The following is a 19,674-nucleotide window of genomic DNA, read 5'->3' on the forward strand; positions in this document are numbered from 1 at the left end:
ATAGGTCGCGTGTAAAATTGGGTTCCAAATGAAAATGGCTTTGCCTCACTTAAAACAGGTTTAATCTAAGAACGACAGCTTTTATCGAAGTTAAAAAAGACCAGACTTGACTCTTCCTGCGACTTATACACGTTTTAAAAAGAAATTCATGTTTCCTTAGTATGAAACGAGACAGGTAATACCACTTACCTAGAACCACTAAAGAAAACAAGACGATGGGAGCTCCTCTTATAAGCGGCATCTACTTTTTGAGGGAGGCCCTCCCACAGGTCAGTCACTGTATGAGGCCCACTCTCTAACCCTGTTCTAGATGATATGATCCAGTACTGGGTGCCCTTTATTGCATAAGTTTTTCCATCTGGAGCCAGAAAGAACGTGTCGTAATAGGGTATCGAACACACATCATTTTCAACAGGTATGGTAGGTTCGGTTGGCGTTGGTTTGTCTGTGACGCCATTTGTCGGTGTTTGGGTCGAAGGTTTACCTGAAAGAAGGAATGTACGGGAAATGTTGTTTTTCTTTTGCGGTTTTATTACTGTATAAATTATACTTCTTGGGGGATTAGTAACACCAGTTTTTGCAATTTTTTTCCTTGACTTACCATAAAGAGCCTGAATGCCCATAGTGTCATCATTGGTGAGCTGAATGTTTGGAATATAGCCTTTGTACCAAGGATACATGATTGAGTCGCGTACATTAGAGTGTTCCAGACCCAAACTGTGACCAAACTCGTGTACCGCCACCCAATCTAAATTGATGCCATTACTTGTTCCAGTCGTAAATCGCTCATCATCGTCAAAATGAGCGTCACCGGAAAGGCCTGAAACGAGTAATAAAATAACAAATAAAACGTTGTGAGCTAATTATCATTTAAAATGCCAGATTAAGTTTACGAATATACTTCTAATGAAGCTATGATCCTCGCAGTTATGAATGCCATTTTTTTCAATTGCGTAAAGAAGCCTGAAAAATTCAGGACTTCAACGGGGTTTGAACCCGTGACCTCGCGATACCGGCGCGACGCTCAAACCAACCGAGCCTCTGACCAAACCAACCGAGCCTCTGACGTTGGGAGCCGGTCATTGTGGGTTCAAATGTTCCCATGATTTCATATCCGCAGTTCATATATGATCCATTTCGTATATCATTTCATCGTTGAATGTACTTCTTTTACAGATAGATACAGGGTGTATATGCGAGGACGTTTTATTTGCAAAAATTTATCTTCCTGAGGTGTTACTTGTGAGTGAAGTGGCTGCTTTCGCGTGTGCCCCCGCCACAAAGACATGGATTATGTTTGTTTTGATATTTCGGCTGGTCAATGCCAGCCGAAATATCGTTAAAAAATACATTTTCGCGTTGTTTTATCAGTCGTGCAGTAGTCCACTTGACTTTCATAAATATTTTTTAATCAATTTTGACTGATTACGATCTTCTCTGATCCAACGCATGGCAAGACTTATCGACCAACGGTTTTTGCAAAAGTTTTAAAACCTCAACTTCACTGATTTGTTTTGGTGTTTGCCGGTTTGACAGTGTGATTGATTGTTCGGTTTTATAGTCACTCACCTAAATTGTTATGTGGATAGAAGGCATGTGCCAGAGTTCCTCCTTGTCCGTCAAATGGATACGCATCCCCGTGATGTCCTCCATCAAATTTGATGAGAATATCCACATCCTTGTCTGCAAGTTGGCTATCCTCTTTGATTCTCAAGTTAGTGGCCTTGGACCACAAATCAAATGATTTCTTGAAAATTTGTCGCTGTTCTCCTTGTGAAAGGTCATTTGTAAAGGACTTGATTCTGTACGTAAGATCCTGTCATAAATGAAACAACTATGTTTTAGCTTAACCCTAACTTGAAAGCAGGGTCGTAACGAGGTATATGGGATAAGGGATCAAAGGCCTGAAAAGGGCCGGGATCAGGGATCACAGCCCCGGGATCTGGGGCCCGTTTCTCGAAAGTCCCGAAAACCGCTTGTTTTGGAGAGCCGATCTTTTAACATGATTTCAAGGTAACAAAAAGAAAAATGACTGGGAAGTTTGACGACTTAAGTCCTCTCCGTTCTTGAGTTACAAAGGGAATTGTGACACCCGAGTTTCGGGACTTTTGAGAAACAGGCCCCTGGAATCACAACGCGCGGGATCGGGCTTTGCAATGTTTTTCGTGGTGTCCCCATCGGGGATCAAATTTTTGCGGGTTCAGGGATCAAAATTTTGGGTATATGGGATCAGTTACGAAAAATATACCTCGTCACGAGCCTTTGAAAGCCACGGCTGACTTTGCGATTACATAAACCTGGTTTTATCAAACCAGGAACATTGTTCGTAAGAGAATAGAGAGGATAATAGATTGAGCTTGTATTGTGTCCATCGAGTCGCTGATACGACGTATTTCTTTACAGACACTTCTTCAGGGTGCAAACATACTTTTTTTTGCCAATATGAGCCTTGCAAAGTGAATCGCTTCTTCCTCCGTTTGTTGTTGTCAGACCTGCCAAAATCTGACACTCCACAGCGAGATTTGCCCATCAGCTTGATTGTATCAGCATCCATCTGGCCTGTTTCTTTTAACCCAGCATAACGTTGAAGCATTTTGATGGATTTTTCCAAGTCTTGTTGACTTCTGAGATTTCCAGTTCTAGGGTCATCATTCACTAAATATCCGTATCTTGTCAACCAGTCCTACAAAGCAACAAAGGCCCAAATCAGAAAATCTATCTCTTCCCCTCTCATCACATCTTCTCAGTGTCAAAGGCACAAGTAACATAATTTTCAAATCACAATATTTTTCTCTCTTTGCAACTTACAGTGTCGCCAGAAAGTTATCAAAGAATTGTTGGAATGACGAATTCATATTAGTTCGGGCCTCAATCTTTTTTAAAACCATGAACAGATAAACAAAGTCTTTTTTCAAACTTAAAAAAAACGGCTACTATTTTTTTGTTCATCTTTTTCAGGTGTCAGTTTTACTTTATTCAAATCTGATGCGAATTGAAAAATTCAGCTCGTCACATTTTACGTCTCGCGCTGTGATTGTGACCCGAGCGGGCAAGATGGAGCTATCTTGCCGCTCGGGATTTCTCGCTTAGTCCCGCAAGATCAAAGATATTTTTTTGGTGTTTTATATTGACCAAGCTTTTTCGGTCAAGATGGCTGGATATTGGCCTCGTTCTCTTTATTGCGTGTTTATGTACCTCGACTCATAAACACGCAAAAAAAAGAACTTGGCCAATATCCAGCCACCTTGACTGAAAAAGCTTGATTAGTAACCCACATTTTATTATATGGCTAGTGTTTCTGGCCGATATAACGCTCGCTCCGATTGGATAAGAGCAGCTAAGTGCTAGGGTAATACCCACGGGCCGATTATCGATTCAGCAAATTAGTTTTTCTTCCGCTTTAGAACCGTTCTGTTAGCCATATAATAAACAACTCAATAACCTCGGCCGTTCGGTCGTTACAGCAAAATCTCAAACCTCAGCCTTGCTGCTGTATTAACCTCACTGTCGCTCGGTCGATACGGCAAGGCTGTATTGTATTGCTGTATTGACCTCACTCTCTGTTATTAAGTAGTTATTATTAACTTTCAAAAAATCACTCGTGCCCATAAATCACCAAACGCAGTCGCATTCATACGATGTTTAAAAATTTATTAGCTGGGCGCTGATATTTTACCACACAAACCCGCTTTCACTGATGAGGCCTGCGCCTTTTAATTTTGCCCCCGAAAATGTTAACGCTTCCTTAACAAAAACAACGAAAAACTAACAAAATATTTTTTCAACGTTCCCACAATGTTTTCTTAACCTTCTCCAAAACATTATTCATAGTTATCGAGACAACAGATAAGTTTAAGCTCAACGGAATTAAGATGTGGTATTACATCCTTTTTCGACTGTTTCACTTTACGTGACCCCCGGTTCAGCTGGGTATCTGCAAGACGATTCGCTTTGGATCTTTTATCAACTTAATGACGTAAATGTTTTAAGTTACATAGTCTGGGGATTTTCGCTAAAAGGACACAATGTGAAGCGACTAAATTTTGCCTCAAAGCTGCTTCATTAAATTGTAAAAAAAGAACAAGAAATTTTCCCCTTGTTTTGCCGGGAAGCGTGCCGATCACTTATGGCAAGAAAAGTGCGACTGGGTTTTTATCGAGGAATTAATTATACAATGATATGAGGGAAAAGTCACTTACTATTCCTCCGGCCACAAGTTTTGAGCTAACTGGGCTGCTTTCAACCGGATTCTGTAAACAAACAATGCAAAAAATTGCTGCGCAGAGAGCATAGGCAGTTCTCTTGTCGAGAGGGTCGAAATTCTTCCCGGGTGCCATGGGTGTTCTTCGTGTTTATCCTTAGATGATTTGGAGATGGCAGTTTCGACTATGTTGACTTAAACTGAGTCACCGACCCCTTTATGTAACCGGCCAACTCCTCCGCAACAGCAACATCGTTTCCGTCACTGCGTAGGAAAGGGAGTGTACACCATTCTCAGGAGAAGTGCTAAAGCGTAACATGATCCTTTATCTGGTTGTTAATTTACATCCATATATGGAAATGTTCCATTTTTCGCGTGGCAGGGACACACACGACGTGCTCATGATTCATGATGATGCGTCTCACGTTAGTCGTACTTGACCTTGAGGTCATTGATGACTCCAGTAAAATCAAGAAAAGCAATTAATTGGTTGTGCTTGACTGATTGTCTGTCTACGCCTTTAAGTGTTTGTTGTGTTGACCGCGTATTGTCTCCGTTTCTGTTCTCCTTTGCATATCCAAAATGATCTGCCCCAAACTAATGAACAATTGGACGGGTTTTTAATTAATACCACCGAAAGCGAAAACTAAACCGCCAACTGATGACAGGTTCAGATATCCACAAACTACCTTATCAGGCTAGGTACGAGTACATCCTTTTCCTTTCTGCTCGGTTTGAGTAAAAAAATTGGTCCTGCTAAGAGATAAGTTTTGTTTTGATGCCCAAGTAGATTTTCGTATCTCTAAAATATCAACAGGTAATATGCTCAAGGCCACGTTGCGAACTGTTACTCGTAACCGGAGTATCCACGTTTAACAAAAAACAAACACCTGCCCAATGGTGTAAAGTCTAAAATCACAGGCCACTTTTAAAAGTATTGATCATAAACATCGCTTGAACCTGAACAATTGTGCCTTACTTTCGCAACTGATTACTGAAAGTCGAGATTAAGCCGGATCTTTGTAAAAGCTTGAAAAAGCTTGTTTAGAAATCTCTTGCTTAAATTAAGCTCTAAAACAACGAAAAAAGCCGCCAAAGGTGTAGGTAACAATGACTTAATTACCATATCTGGTTTGTCACGAAACTTTCCCTTCAACACATCTAACCATTTTCAACATAAATAATGCGTTTCTTTTATATTTGTTTACCAGTCAAGGTCGCTCGGCTTGTTGTTGCTAGGGAAAAGGTGTGCAAAAAACTATTTTAAATAAAATCATTTATTGATTTAACGTTGTAAAATTATGATTTAATACGCCAGTATTATCAGTAGAAAGATGTAAGGTGTAATATCTGTGTGCTTCACATCTCATGGATTTGGTTCAGTTGGCCATAAGGGACTTGTTGTCTAAATCGGAAATTACGACACTAATTTCCGCACTCCCAGACAATCTCATTGATTCTACAAGGCTGCGTTCGGATTTGTCCGGAAGTTTCTGTGACGTGAATTCATTCGCCTTTGTATCATTTTTAATATCAAATAAGGCCAAGGATGCAAGGTTCTCCTTGTGCTTCCGTTTGTCTGCTCTTCCTGGATGTTTCACTTCCTTGTTCGCTACCCGATACATTGTTTTATACTAGTTTTTAGGTTAAATTAACATGATTCTTTTTTTTAATTTTTGCAAGTTTGACATTTCAATCACAACTATTACATAACAATTTACTTGCCTGTTGTCAACTTTGTTGAGAACATTTAATGCATCCTCTCCTCCAGTCTCACACAAATGACAGTTAGGTAACCGCACAAATTAATGAATAAAGCGAATTGGGTGGATAACGCTCTCCATTTTGATTGGCCACTTCACAAACGAACTTGCTCAACCAAAAATATAGTGTATTTGGTGACATGTGCTCCAGTGAAACGGTCAGATTTTGAACATCTTCACATTAGAGACCGGCCACTGCAACAAGTTCTGACATTGCACATGTATTTTGCCGTCATCGCTGCCATTCGTCCAAGACTTTTCTGCACCATTTAGTGTTGTATTGTGTTGCTGGTCTCTTCTTTTTTTTTACCCTTTGGAGAGCTAAACCGACCAGCCATGTTTCTACTACAAAAGCTCTATGAAAATGAATTGCCTAATTCAGTGCTGAGTATTTGCAAACTCTTATGGGACAGCTCCACACCCGCGTGATTAACATGACAAGCACATTCTATTGTTTCATTTCACAAGTAAGATAAAATACTCACGTCCAACCGTTTTAAATGCCTATAAAGGTCTCCCGCTCATATTTTATCTATTACATATCAAGGCAGAATATTTTATCGTTTTTGGTGCGTTAGAAATGTTTATGATTATGATTATTATGATTATTATTATTATTATTATTATTATTATTATTTATGTCATACTTCATTTTACAGCTTTGTTTACTCTCATATTGTTTAGTAGCTAGTATCACCTTGGAAGTGGATACTCTGTATCTTCCCAACCATGAAACAACACAGAGGACAGACCACTACACAAAGAACTCCATTCCCTTCTCTTTGGCAAATAGGGTGGGTTGGGGTTCTCAGATAAGGGAAATGGTAAATGTCTTCCTTATACAAGAAGGCTGGAGTGTCCATTCATTTGCAAATGCCATAATGATTACCAAGCCAGCACTTTCTCCTCGGTTATTTAGAAACCCTGAGTGTTTGCGTGCAGTTTGAAATATCCATGACGAGTAAAATCGTCTGGCGTCAGACAGAGTAAAATCTCACTCCTGAGAGTCAATGGTTAAATGCCATCAATATCTACATAATTACCACAGGTTCCTTATTTTTCTAATTTTGAAATTATATTTTCTAACGCTATCAGAGTCAACAAGACCTGTCTTTGTTGGAAGAAGGAGAACTTGAAGAAAGGTTGAAGTTGGCTTTAGAATCTGATCGTACAGAAATCAATACAATGTCTACTGCTGAGTTTAAAAGACAAGCACTCTACAATGAGCTTGAAACAAGATCTAAAGGTACAAGTCATAGGTGGGAGCATACCTGGATCAGAGCCATTATCAAGAAAAGAATTTACGTTTGATGGTTCAAAGCACAGTGTCACCAATAGTGCTCAGGGAAGTAAAGCAAGTTTGTCATCATTGTCTTCAGCGCCTAAAGGGAGCAAGGCTAGTCTTGTATCCACTACACCTCCTAAAGGAAGCAAAGCAAGTCTAATATCAACCACGCCCCCAAAAGGAAGTAAATCAAGCCTATTATCAACGACCCCTCCTAAAGGTAGCAAATCAAGCCTTGCGACCGCAACTCCTCCAAAAGGCAGCAAATCAAGTCTTCCCGCGGCGTCGTTGGGCACACCGCCAAAACAAGGTGCAACAAAAATGAATCTCACCTCTGAAACACCTCGTCAAGAAACTAAAACCAGTTTCATGTCACCATTGCTGAATGACCCTATACCTCAGATGGGGGAAACTGCTGCAGAATCACAAGAGTCCAGGGGTTCATCAGCTAATGAAAATGTAAGTATGATCTCTTATGCATTATTTTTGGAAAATGATGTTCTTCGAAATCCAAATGAACCTCATCTCTTTTCTCTCAAAAGGCCATCACTTGTCCATATTTTTCTTATATTTATATAATTCCCAGTAGAATTATTTTCAGTGGAGAGAGACTTAAGTAATTGCCGGCTCAAAGGGATTTAACTGAGTTGTCATATTAATCCTCAAACCATAACTTAAGGTATTAAAGTGTAAACAACAAAAATATCAGTGAGAATGGAATCTGTATGTCTTGGCAACTGAAACGTATAAACACTGAAATTCGTCAAGTGAAAATAACAGTTATTATTATGACAATCTACACCATACTGTTAAACAAAATGGATTTTTCTTGTTTCATTGATGTTTTCAGGAAATTACTGGACTTTCTGTTGATGCTGCTTCCGATCCCAATGATCTGATGGCATTTCTACAAAATTGGTAGCTGGTGTGTGAGTTTGGTGTGATCTGAAAATAATAATTATTATTACCCATCATTTTGTGTCAAGAATTGTTCTTGTAAATTAGTAGGGTTATTTTTAGTTTTGTGCTTTAAGGATTAACGAAACACATTTAATCGGTTTCTAATTTGACCCACATGGGTCACGAAAGAAAGTAAGGTATATTTGTTAGGTATGTATTAAAGGTACAAACCATTAAAGGACTTCTATTGTAGAAAGAATCGTCTGGTCTTGCTGAACTGACAATAAAGGGTCTCAGACGAAACAGCATCTAAGTGACGTTTGCTCCTCATTTTGCAAACTGACGTCCAGTTTCCACTGAATCAACTACACCAAAATGAAGGAGTAACTGCTGAGTGCACCGAAAACCGGGGCTATGTGTCTTCATATCTAGTGGGCTACGCGGCGACCCGGCTTCGTGGCTCAACGTGTTTGCGCAAATGAAGTGGTTGGTCAAAACTGTGGTACGGCGTCGGTGGAAGAGTGGTAACGTACATGTATCAGTCGCTCCCTTCTGTTTGGGCGACGACTTTGGGGAGATTGCTCGCTACGCAAGTGAAAGATGCTCCCATATAGACCAACAGACCAGACCTTCGGTTTACAGTACTTATCAGTGTCCGAGAAGATCTTGAAGTCTAATCCAAAGATCGTGGGTTCAATTCATATGGGTAAAGTTGTTGTTCTTAAATCTAAACCTTCAATTCAAGCATTCTATCTTGCAATTTAAACTCGCAATTACAAATTCAAACATTTGTCTTTTGTCTTCCGCCACTTTGGTCCGGTAAATGAAGTCCACCCAAGCTTTGGGTTTAAGAACAAAAAGTTTGCATTTTGGTGGGGATGGATACCCATAAATTCCCACCCTGGTCAGAGTTTTTCTCTGTCCTTTGTGGGCCCATTTCCATTTGTAGGGCTAACGCTCACATGGTTCATATGGGTTAGGGTTAGGGTTAGATCACCGCTGCTCTACCGACTGAGCTACAAGGTCAGACTGGAGCAGGCCGTGGGAACTGGAGATGTCAAAGTCACGGCAATGAACAATTCCCACCCTGGTCAGAGTTTTTCTCTGTCCTTTTGTGGGCCCATTCTGTTAGTAGGGCTAACCGTCACATGGTTCATATGGGCGAAGAAGTTGGCTACGCGGTACGCAGTGATATGATCTCGTGAAAAATGTAGTTAACGGAACCGTAAATGAAAGCTAAAATGTTAAAAGAGAGTTTATGCCTAATCACTGAAAAGAGCGCTTAGGCTTAATCAGTAAACGAGTGCTATTTTCTTCACACGACCTTGTGAAAAATGTAGTTAACCGAACCGTAAAATTCACAATCGATCACTGCTTAATTCGCGAATCACGCCTTAAGAACGAGAAATTCTCTTTTGAATAAATTACATACGTCAACTTGAATTTATTAGTTTCTGCGTACCGCGTAGCCAGCTACGCAAACAACGGGTTGCCATTCTTCTTAAGTTCGTCTGTCAGGCTGATCTTAACACCATAAACTATCTATGTGCAACGCAATCTGCTGGGTTCGATCGGAGACGACGGCGGCCGGAGAGGGGAAGGGGTGGAGTAGAAAGGAGCACGAGATTAAAGCCTTGGGTATTACAAGATGGCAATTGCGGAAGAGGTTGCGTTTTTTTTAATCAGTTTAATTTAACTGACTCATAACTATGCAAAATTAGAAGTATATAAACATCTCGGTCTGCGGATCATAAATAGTATTAATAACAACCTTACAATATATTAATTTTTATCGGCAATCATACATTGTTACCCAGAATTTGCACAAAAATAAAACCTGAGGGACTAAAACAAAGAACTAGTGTCCCCTATCTACGGTGAATCTATGTTACTATGTACACGGAAAATATCGTAAAATACTGCAGAAACTAATGTATGATCATTTCGAAACGGTCTCGAACAGTAACTTGATTTAACACTCTTGCCGAGTTTGCTGGTATCCTTGGACAACTTTTCATCTTTCGTTTTCTTACGACGTACCTCAAGGGTTATAAATCTAGTGAAAAACGTCCAGTTTTTTGTCAAGTTTTTAACAATAACTTGATTGAATTACTCAAAGGTTTACTTTGGAAGCAAACACCACCAAAGAAAACAGCACGACAAGACTACTTGAGATTATCGTTGAGCCAGAGGAGCACTGGCAAGGGCAGCCTTTCCCGGCGGCTTGTGGAGTGGCAATCGATGCGTCATTGTTGCCATCTGATGTCGTGTAGATTGGATCTGTGACCATCAAATTGTCCTTTTCACATCGCATCCACACGAGAGCGATACTCCTCGGATAACCATCTTTCACTTTAATTGCTATGTCATCAAATCTGTAATACTTCCCTTCAGCGAAGAAATAAGATATGCCGTTTCTCCATTTCATAGCTGCATTAATTTTGCTTGGAAGTCCTTTCCAAGCTCTTATGTTCTTGGGGTAGCCATAGTCAATCTTGTTTCCGTAAAAACGCCAATACTGGTTTCCTTTAAAAAAGTACGTTCTTCCGTTCCTCCCCCATGTAAACACAGCATCCATATCTGCCATATCCATAGTTAGCCCGTAGGCAGTAATCGAACTTGCCTTGTCCTCACTTATGTACCGCCTGCGACTGCTGTCATAGAAGTACTGCCAGTATCTGTAATTAGAAAAAGGAAAAATTAAGTTACAACATTACTTCCTTCTCAGTCGTTTTCAGGTCAATATAGTTTCGTAGTTCTAAGTATCAGTCCATTTCTTCCGTCGCATGTTAGCTTTAGCTATCGAGCAAATAGGTTTGGCAGAAGAAAAAAAAAATTTCACGATTTTATCGCCGCTGTCACAAGAGGCAGCTAATCATTTGTTGTTTGTCGTCGTCCGCGAATCTACGTCTTTCTAATTACTATAAAATGAAGGAAACAAGTCTTTACTTTCATAGGTCGAGTGTAAAATTGGGTTCCAAATGAAAATGGCTTTGCCTCACTTAAAACAGGTTTAATCTAGGAACGACAGCTTTTATCGAAGTTAAAAAAGACCAGACTTGACTCTTCTTGCGACTTATACACGTTTTAAAAGTAAAATTCATGTTTCCTTAGTATAAAACGAGACAGGTAATACCACTTACCTAGAACCACTAAAGAAAACAAGACGATGAGAGCTCCTCTTATAAGCGGCATCTACTTTTTGAGGCAGGCCCTCCCACAGGTCAGTAACTTTATGAGGCCCACTCTCTAACCCTGTTCTAGATGATATGATCCAGTACTGGGTGCCCTTTATTGCATAAGTTTTTCCATCTGGAGCCAGAAAGAACGTGTCGTAATAGGGTATCGAACACACATCATTTTCAACAGGTATGGTAGGTTCGGTTGGCGTTGGTTTGTCTGTGACGCCATTTGTCGGTGTTTGGGTCGAAGGTTTACCTGAAAGAAGGAATGTACGGGAAATGTTGTTTTTCTTTTGCGGTTTTATTACTGTATAAATTATACTTCTTGGGGGATTAGTAACACCAGTTTTTGCAATTTTTTCCCTTGACTTACCATAAAGAGCCTGAATGCCCTTAGTGTCATCATTGGTGAGCTGAATGTTTGGAAGATAGCCTTTGTACCAAGGATACATGATTGAGTCGCGTACATTAGAATGTTCCAGACCCAAACTGTGACCAAACTCGTGTACCGCCACCCAATCTAAATTGATGCCATTACTTGTTCCAGTCGTAAATCGCTCATCATCGTCAAAATGAGCGTCACCGGAAAGGCCTGAAACGAGTAATAAAATAACAAATAAAACGTTGTGAGCTAATTGTCATTTAAAATGCCAGATTAAGTTTACGAATATACTTCTAGTGAAGCTATGATCCTCGCAGTTATGAACGCAATTTTTGCAATTGCGTAAAGAAGCCTGAAAAATTCAGGACTTCAACGGGGTTTGAACCCGTGACCTCGCGATACCGGCGCGACGCTCAAACCAACCGAGCCATGAAGCCTCTGACGTTGGGAGCCGGTCATTGTGGGTTCAAATGTTCCCATGATTTCATATCCGCAGTTCATATATGATCCATTTCGTATATCATTTCATCGTTGAATGTACTTCTTTTACAGATAGAATACAGGGTGCATATGCGAGGACGTTTTATTTGCAAAAATTTATCTTCCTGAGGTGTTACTTGTGAGTGAAGTGGCTGCTTTCGCGTGTGCCCCCGCGACAAAGACATGGATTATGTTTGTTTTGATATTTCAGCAGGCCAATGCCAGCCGAAATATCGTTAAAAATACATTTTCGTGTTGTTTTATCAGTCGTGCAGTAGTCCACTTGACTTTCATAAATATTTTTTTAATCAATTTTGACTGATTACGATCTTCTCTGATCCAACGCATGGCAAGACTTATCGACCAACGGTTTTTGCAAAGGTTTTAAAACCTCAACTTCACTGATTTGTTTTGGTGTTTGCCGGTTTGACAGTGTGATTGATTGTTCGGTTTTATAGTCACTCACCTAAATTGTTATGTGGATAGAAGGCATGTGCCAGAGTTCCTCCTTGTCCGTCAAATGGATACGCATCCCCGTGATGTCCTCCATCAAATTTGATGAGAATATCCACATCCTTGTCTGCAAGTTGGCTATCCTCTTTGATTCTCAAGTTAGTGGCCTTGGACCACAAATCAAATGATTTCTTGAAAATTTGTCGCTGTTCTCCTTGTGAAAGGTCATTTGTAAAGGACTTGATTCTGTACGTAAGATCCTGTCATAAATGAAACAACTATGTTTTAGCTTAACCCTAACTTGAAAGCAGGGTCGTAACGAGGTATATGGGATAAGGGATCAAAGGCCTGAAAAGGGCCGGGATCAGGGATCACAGCCCCGGGATCTGGGGCCCGTTTCTCGAAAGTCCCGAAAACCGCTTGTTTTGGAGAGCCGATCTTTTAACATGATTTCAAGGTAACAAAAAGAAAAATGACTGGGAAGTTTGACGACTTAAGTCCTCTCCGTTCTTGAGTTACAAAGGGAATTGTGACACCCGAGTTTCGGGACTTTTGAGAAACAGGCCCCTGGAATCACAACCCGCGGGATCGGGCTTTGCAATGTTTTTCGTGGTGTCCCCATCGGGGATCAAATTTTTGCGGGTTCAGGGATCAAAATTTTGGGTATATGGGATCAGTTACGAAAAATATACCTCGTCACGAGCCTTTGAAAGCCACGGCTGACTTTGCGATTACATAAATCTGGTTTTATCAAACCAGGAACATTGTTCGTAAGAGAATAGAGAGGATAATAGATTGAGCTTGTATTGTGTCCATCGAGTCGCTGATACGACGTATTTCTTTACAGACACTTCTTCAGGGTGCAAACATACTTTTTTTTGCCAATATGAGCCTTGCAAAGTGAATCGCTTCTTCCTCCGTTTGTTGTTGTCAGACCTGCCAAAATCTGACACTCCACAGCGAGATTTGCCCATCAGCTTGATTGTATCAGCATCCATCTGGCCTGTTTCTTTTAACCCAGCATAACGTTGAAGCATTTTGATGGATTTTTCCAAGTCTTGTTGACTTCTGAGATTTCCAGTTCTAGGGTCATCATTCACTAAATATCCGTATCTTGTCAACCAGTCCTACAAAGCAACAAAGGCCCAAATCAGAAAATCTATCTCTTCCCCTCTCATCACATCTTCTCAGTGTCAAAGGCACAAGTAACATAATTTTCAAATCACAATATTTTTCTCTCTTTGCAACTTACAGTGTCGCCAGAAAGTTATCAAAGAATTGTTGGAATGACGAATTCATATTAGTTCGGGCCTCAATCTTTTTTAAAACCATGAACAGATAAACAAAGTCTTTTTTCAAACTTAAAAAAAACGGCTACTATTTTTTTGTTCATCTTTTTCAGGTGTCAGTTTTACTTTATTCAAATCTGATGCGAATTGAAAAATTCAGCTCGTCACATTTTACGTCTCGCGCTGTGATTGTGACCCGAGCGGGCAAGATGGAGCTATCTTGCCGCTCGGGATTTCTCGCTTAGTCCCGCAAGATCAAAGATATTTTTTTGGTGTTTTACCTCATGTAATAAATCCTGTATTGACCAAGCTTTTTCGGTCAAGATGGCTGGATATTGGCCTCGTTCTCTTTATTGCGTGTTTATGTACCTCGACTCATAAACACGCAAAAAAAAGAACTTGGCCAATATCCAGCCACCTTGACTGAAAAAGCTTGATCAGTAACCTACATTTTATTATATGGCTAGTGTTTCTGGCCGATATAACGCTCGCTCTGATTGGATAAGAGCAGCTAAGTGCTAGGGTAATACCCACGGGCCGATTATCGATTCAGCAAATTAGTTTTTCTTCCGCTTTAGAACCGTTCTGTTAGCCATATAATAAACAACTCAATAACCTCGGCCGTTCGGTCGTTACAGCAAAATCTCAAACCTCAGCCTTGCTGCTGTATTAACCTCACTGTCGCTCGGTCGATACGGCAAGGCTGTATTGTATTGCTGTATTGACCTCACTCTCTGTTATTAAGTAGTTATTATTAACTTTCAAAAAATCACTCGTGCCCATAAATCACCAAACGCAGTCGCATTCATACGATGTTTAAAAATTTATTAGCTGGGCGCTGATATTTTACCACACAAACCCGCTTTCACTGATGAGGCCTGCGCCTTTTAATTTTGCCCCCGAAAATGTTAACGCTTCCTTAACAAAAACACCGAAAAACTAACAAAATATTTTTTCAATGTTCCCACAATGTTTTGTTAACGTTCTCCAAAACATTATTCATAGTTATCGAGACAACAGATAAGTTTAAGGTCAACGGAATTAAGATGAGGTATTACATTCCTTTTCGACAGTAAAATTCCTGTTTCACTTTACGTGACCCCCGGTTCAGCTGGGTATCTGCAAGACGATTCGCTTTGGATCTTTTATCAACTTAATGACGTAAATGTTTTAAGTTACATAGTCTGGGAATTTTCGCTAAAAGGACACAATGTGAAGCGACTAAATTTTGCCTCAAAGCTGCTTCATTAAATTGTAAAAAAAGAACAAGAAATTTTCCCCTTGTTTTGCCGGGAAGCGTGCCGATCACTTATGGCAAGAAAAGTGCGACTGGGTTTTTATCGAGGAATTAATTATACAATGATATGAGGGAAAAGTCACTTACTATTCCTCCGGCTACAAGTTTTGAGCTAACTGGGCTGCTCTCAACCAGATTCTGTAAACAAACAATGCAAAAAATTGCTGCGAAGATAGCATAGGCAGTTCTCGTGTCGAGAGGGCCGAAATTCTTTCCGGGTGCCATGGGTGTTCTTCGTGTTTATCCTTAGATGATTTGGAGATGGCAGTTCCGACTATGTTGCCTTAAACTGAGTTAGCGACCCCTTTATATAACCGGCCAACTCCTCCGCAACAGCAACATCGTTTCCGTCACTGCGTTGAAAAGGGAGTGTACACCATTCTCAGCGGAAGTGCTAAAGCGTAACATGATCCTTTATCTGGTTGTTAATTTACATCCATATATGGAAATGTTCCATTTTTCGCGTGGCAGGGACACACATGACGTGCTCATGATTCATGATGATGCGTCTCACGTTAGTCGTACTTGACCTTGAGGTCATTGATGACTCCAGTAAAATCAAGAAAAGCAATTAATTGGTTGTGCTTGACTGATTGTCTGTCTACGCCTTTAAGTGTTGTGTTGACCGCGTATTGTCTCCGTTTCTGTTCTCCTTTGCATATCCAAAATGATCTGCCCCAAACTAATGAACAATTGGACGGGTTTTTAATTAATACCACCCTAAGCCGGCCGAGAGCGAAAACTAAACCGCCAACTGATGACAGGTTCAGATATCCACAAACTACCTTATCAGGCTAGGTACGAGTACATCCTTTTCCTTTCTGCTCGGTTTGAGTAAAAAAATTGGTCCTGCTAAGAGATAAGTTTTGTTTTGATGCTCAAGTAGATTTTCGTATCTCTAAAATATCAACAGGTAATATGCTCAAGGCCACGTTGGGAACTGTTACTCGTAACCGGATTTATCCACGTTTAACAAAAAACAAACACCTGCCCAATGGTGTAAAGTCTAAAATCACAGGCCACTTTTAAAAATTTCTTTCACATATTAAATTATCTTTTAATAGTATTGATCATAAACATCGCGTGAACCTGAACAATTGTGCCTTACTTTCGCAACTGATTACTGAAAGTCGAGATTAAGCCGGATCTTTGTAAAAGTTTGAAAAAGCTTGTTTAGAAATCTCTTGCTTAAATTAACGAAAACAACACAAAACAACGAAAAAGGCCGCCAAAGGTGTAGTTAACAATGACTTAATTACCATATCTGGTTTGTCACGAAACTTTCCCTTCAACACATCTAACCATTTTCAACATAAATAATGCGTTTCTTTTATATTTGTTTACCAGTCAAGGTCGCTCGGCTTGTTGTTGCTAGGGAAAAGGTGTGCAAAAAACTGTTTTAAATAAAATCATTTATTGATTTAACGTTGTAAAATTATGATTTAATACGCCAGTATTATCAGTAGAAAGATGTAAGGTGTAATATCTGTGTGCTTCACATCTCATGGATTTGGTTCAGTTGGCGATAAGGAGGGACTTGTTGTCTAAATCGGAAATTACGACACTAATTTCCGCACTCCCAGACAATCTCATTGATCCTACAAGATTGCGTTCGGATTTGTCCCGAAGTTTCTGTGACGTGAATTCATTCGCCTTTGTATCATTTTTAATATCAAATAAAGAGATAATCGTGGTCAGGTTTTGAATAGAAAATGTCCAGTCCGCTGTACGTCTTTCCATATATAGTAAAAAGAGACTTTTCTAGACGAGATCGTGTTCTTGTTGGGTTCATATTAAAATCCTTTTCTATCTGAGTGACCACCAACTGACATGAACTGAATTCACCTTCAACAACAGCTAGCGAAAGTTAATATATCCATAATATTAAGGTGGGCCCTGCTAATGTGAGTCCTGTTCCGGTAGTCAGAAACCTCGGATCATGGTTCGATTCACAGCTCAATATGTCTAGCCATATCAGAAAGCTTTGTTTTGCATTTTACCACTGACCTGCGTAATATTCGACGCATACGCAAGTATTTATCTCAAGAAACTACGGGGACGTTAGCCCATGCTTTCATAACGTCCCGCGTCGATTATTGCAATAGCCTATTGTATGGACTGCCAAACAACCAGCTTGCGAAAATTCAGAGAGTTCTGAATGCTTCTGCTAGGCTGGTATGTAATGCGCCAAGGATTTGTCATTTTACGCCAATATTTAATAATGCGCGATTTGGATTGGTTGGCTATCGGGTTGCCTATCAGGCTCCAAGGTACTTTTCCTCACGTTTAAGGCGTTACACGGCCTCGAGCCTCAGTATCTACAGTCCTTAACAAGTGTCAAGACATGCTATAATCTCAGGGGTTCTAATACTTTACTTCTAGCTATGCCATCAGTGAAATCTAAGGCCACGCTAGGAGATCGGGCATTCGCCGTCGCAGCGCCGTCATTTGTGGAACTCTCTGCCTAGTGAGCTTCGATCAATCACTTGTGTAAATAGTTTTAAAGCTCACCTTAAGACCTTTCTTTTAAGACATGCCTATACTTAACAGAGATTTTAATAATACTTTCGCTAATTATTTATCAATAAGTTTTTACCATATTTTATATATTTTTTAATGTATTAGTAGTCATTGCCATACATTTTGATTGGCCACTGACGTTTCGAGCGTTAGCCCTTCGTCGCTAGAGCGAAGGGCTAACGCTCGAAACGTCAGCTTTTAGAATCTCTGTACGGTGGCAATTTACATTATCAACTCCGTTGATAAAACCAAATTTTTGTATACTACTTTCCCACAGCACCACAGTTTTTGTAGAAACTACCACCTTGATTCATTTGATCATAGTCATGTTAGGTAAGATGCGCTCTAGAAATTAATCAATAAATTATTATTACTATTATTCAAGGTGTCGTATTTTAGTCCACCACGTAACAGGTTGCTTCCATCTAGTTGAGTGTCATACGCTACTATTGTTGCACGGTTCCACAAATTGAAAGCTGTTAAAGACACGGCCACCGTAATAAGAAGCTTTTTTTTGCCCGCTGCAGTGATCATGTTATTGCAATCGCCTGCACTTGTGTCTGATACTCCCAAATTTGGATGAAAGTTGCTTAGTAATTGAGGTTTCGTCTTTAATCCAATAAAAAGATATTACTCGGAAAAGGAGAAAATAGTTGGTGACCACATATCTTGAACCAACGATTAAAATGCTGAAGGCAAAAATTTCCACTGATTTACAAAAAAGGGCTTACACTGCCCATCTGAGGTGGGAGGCTGACTAAGGCGTGACGCCGAGCAACTTGACATGTTTTCCCCGACCATCAAGAGATAGTTTGAGCCTCAAATGGGGACTGGTTACTCTGAATTCTTTTTAACCCAGTGTTGTGTCACATAAATTAAAGTACAAATAATACAGCAATTTAACTCCAGTCAGTCGTGACGGCGTCACAATGAATCTACTATTGATGAGACTTCTGAGTGCATAATCAGAACCGATAATCATGTTTTACTGATTACTATCTTCCTTTTCTTGTTTGGGTCAGTTCCGACTGAGAGGATTTGATGACCTTGCTATTGAACATCGACCCACATTACAAAGATAAAATAGTATCCATTTTTGTCCCTGTAAATCCTTCTGTTAGTTTTTTTCACTGTGACCAGGTTAAAAGTAGTGTCTGTACGACTTCATTCTTATCAGGTAGTTTCCTTTTTTTCAGGAGTCAAGATAATTTTGCATCAAAGGTCGTGCTGCACGGATGCTGGCAGCTAATAGTCTCTGCCTCTTCGACTTCCCGTCAAGCGGTGGTTTATCAAGTTATTGTTTCTGATCTTGGCGCGTTTTGTTCACTAGTACAATCCATATCCTTTTTAAACTAAAATCAAGGTTGAAACATAATTTTGAAAAAAGGTTGATCACTGTGGTGGTGAGAAGTACCTCAGAAAATAGAACAGCTTTTTCTCTGAATCCGTGCAGAGGTGCGTCATTATTTTGTGCTTAAAATCGAATTTTGGTTTCCTCCCAAGACTTGTTGTTGTTAGTTATAGTCTGGTCCTAGCAAATCGTGGGTCAGCTTAATTTATTTACCTGATAAAATTTGCGTCGGAATCGAATTGCGTCATTGAGGTTTAGGACAAGATATTTCAAAAATCATGTTTTCAGGCTTTCTTTTTAGTTTGGATTGAGGAATAGCTCCCAGAAATGTTCAACTCTTCCCTTCCATTAGAATCAATCAATCAAGTGATACTCAGTTGCTGAGTTGGACAAATTTATCATTTTTTTTAAAATAGGAAAAACAACAATTAACAGGGAAACCTATGACTGAAGCACGACAAATCACGATGGAGCAAGCTCACAAAATATGTGACATTTTATTTTCCATTTAGCTGTCTTCTGTTTGAGGAAATATGTAAATACCCTGCATATATTACGCAACAATATCTTT

The 19,674-nt window shown here is 39.9% G+C and overlaps 1 protein-coding gene across 1 annotated transcript in view; it reads right to left on the reverse strand.

Moving 5' to 3' along the window:
- The window catches only part of LOC138025483 (uncharacterized), a 32,017-nt gene that overhangs the window by 1,294 nt on the left and 11,049 nt on the right, over positions 1 to 19,674 (reverse strand). Inside the window, exons 8-19 of the mRNA XM_068872684.1 lie at positions 15,320 to 15,464; positions 13,519 to 13,773; positions 12,660 to 12,906; positions 11,705 to 11,923; positions 11,293 to 11,587; positions 10,275 to 10,827; positions 4,638 to 4,798; positions 4,200 to 4,344; positions 2,429 to 2,683; positions 1,570 to 1,816; positions 602 to 820; positions 190 to 484 (exon numbers count right to left, since the gene is read on the reverse strand). Coding sequence (XP_068728785.1) covers positions 190 to 484; positions 602 to 820; positions 1,570 to 1,816; positions 2,429 to 2,683; positions 4,200 to 4,344; positions 4,638 to 4,798; positions 10,275 to 10,827; positions 11,293 to 11,587; positions 11,705 to 11,923; positions 12,660 to 12,906; positions 13,519 to 13,773; positions 15,320 to 15,464 — 3,036 coding nt within the window. The remainder of the gene's footprint in view (positions 1 to 189; positions 485 to 601; positions 821 to 1,569; positions 1,817 to 2,428; positions 2,684 to 4,199; positions 4,345 to 4,637; positions 4,799 to 10,274; positions 10,828 to 11,292; positions 11,588 to 11,704; positions 11,924 to 12,659; positions 12,907 to 13,518; positions 13,774 to 15,319; positions 15,465 to 19,674) is intronic.

The sequence above is a fragment of the Montipora capricornis genome, chromosome 12 (genome assembly GCF_036669925.1).
Source record: "Montipora capricornis isolate CH-2021 chromosome 12, ASM3666992v2, whole genome shotgun sequence".
NCBI lineage: Eukaryota > Metazoa > Cnidaria > Anthozoa > Scleractinia > Acroporidae > Montipora > Montipora capricornis.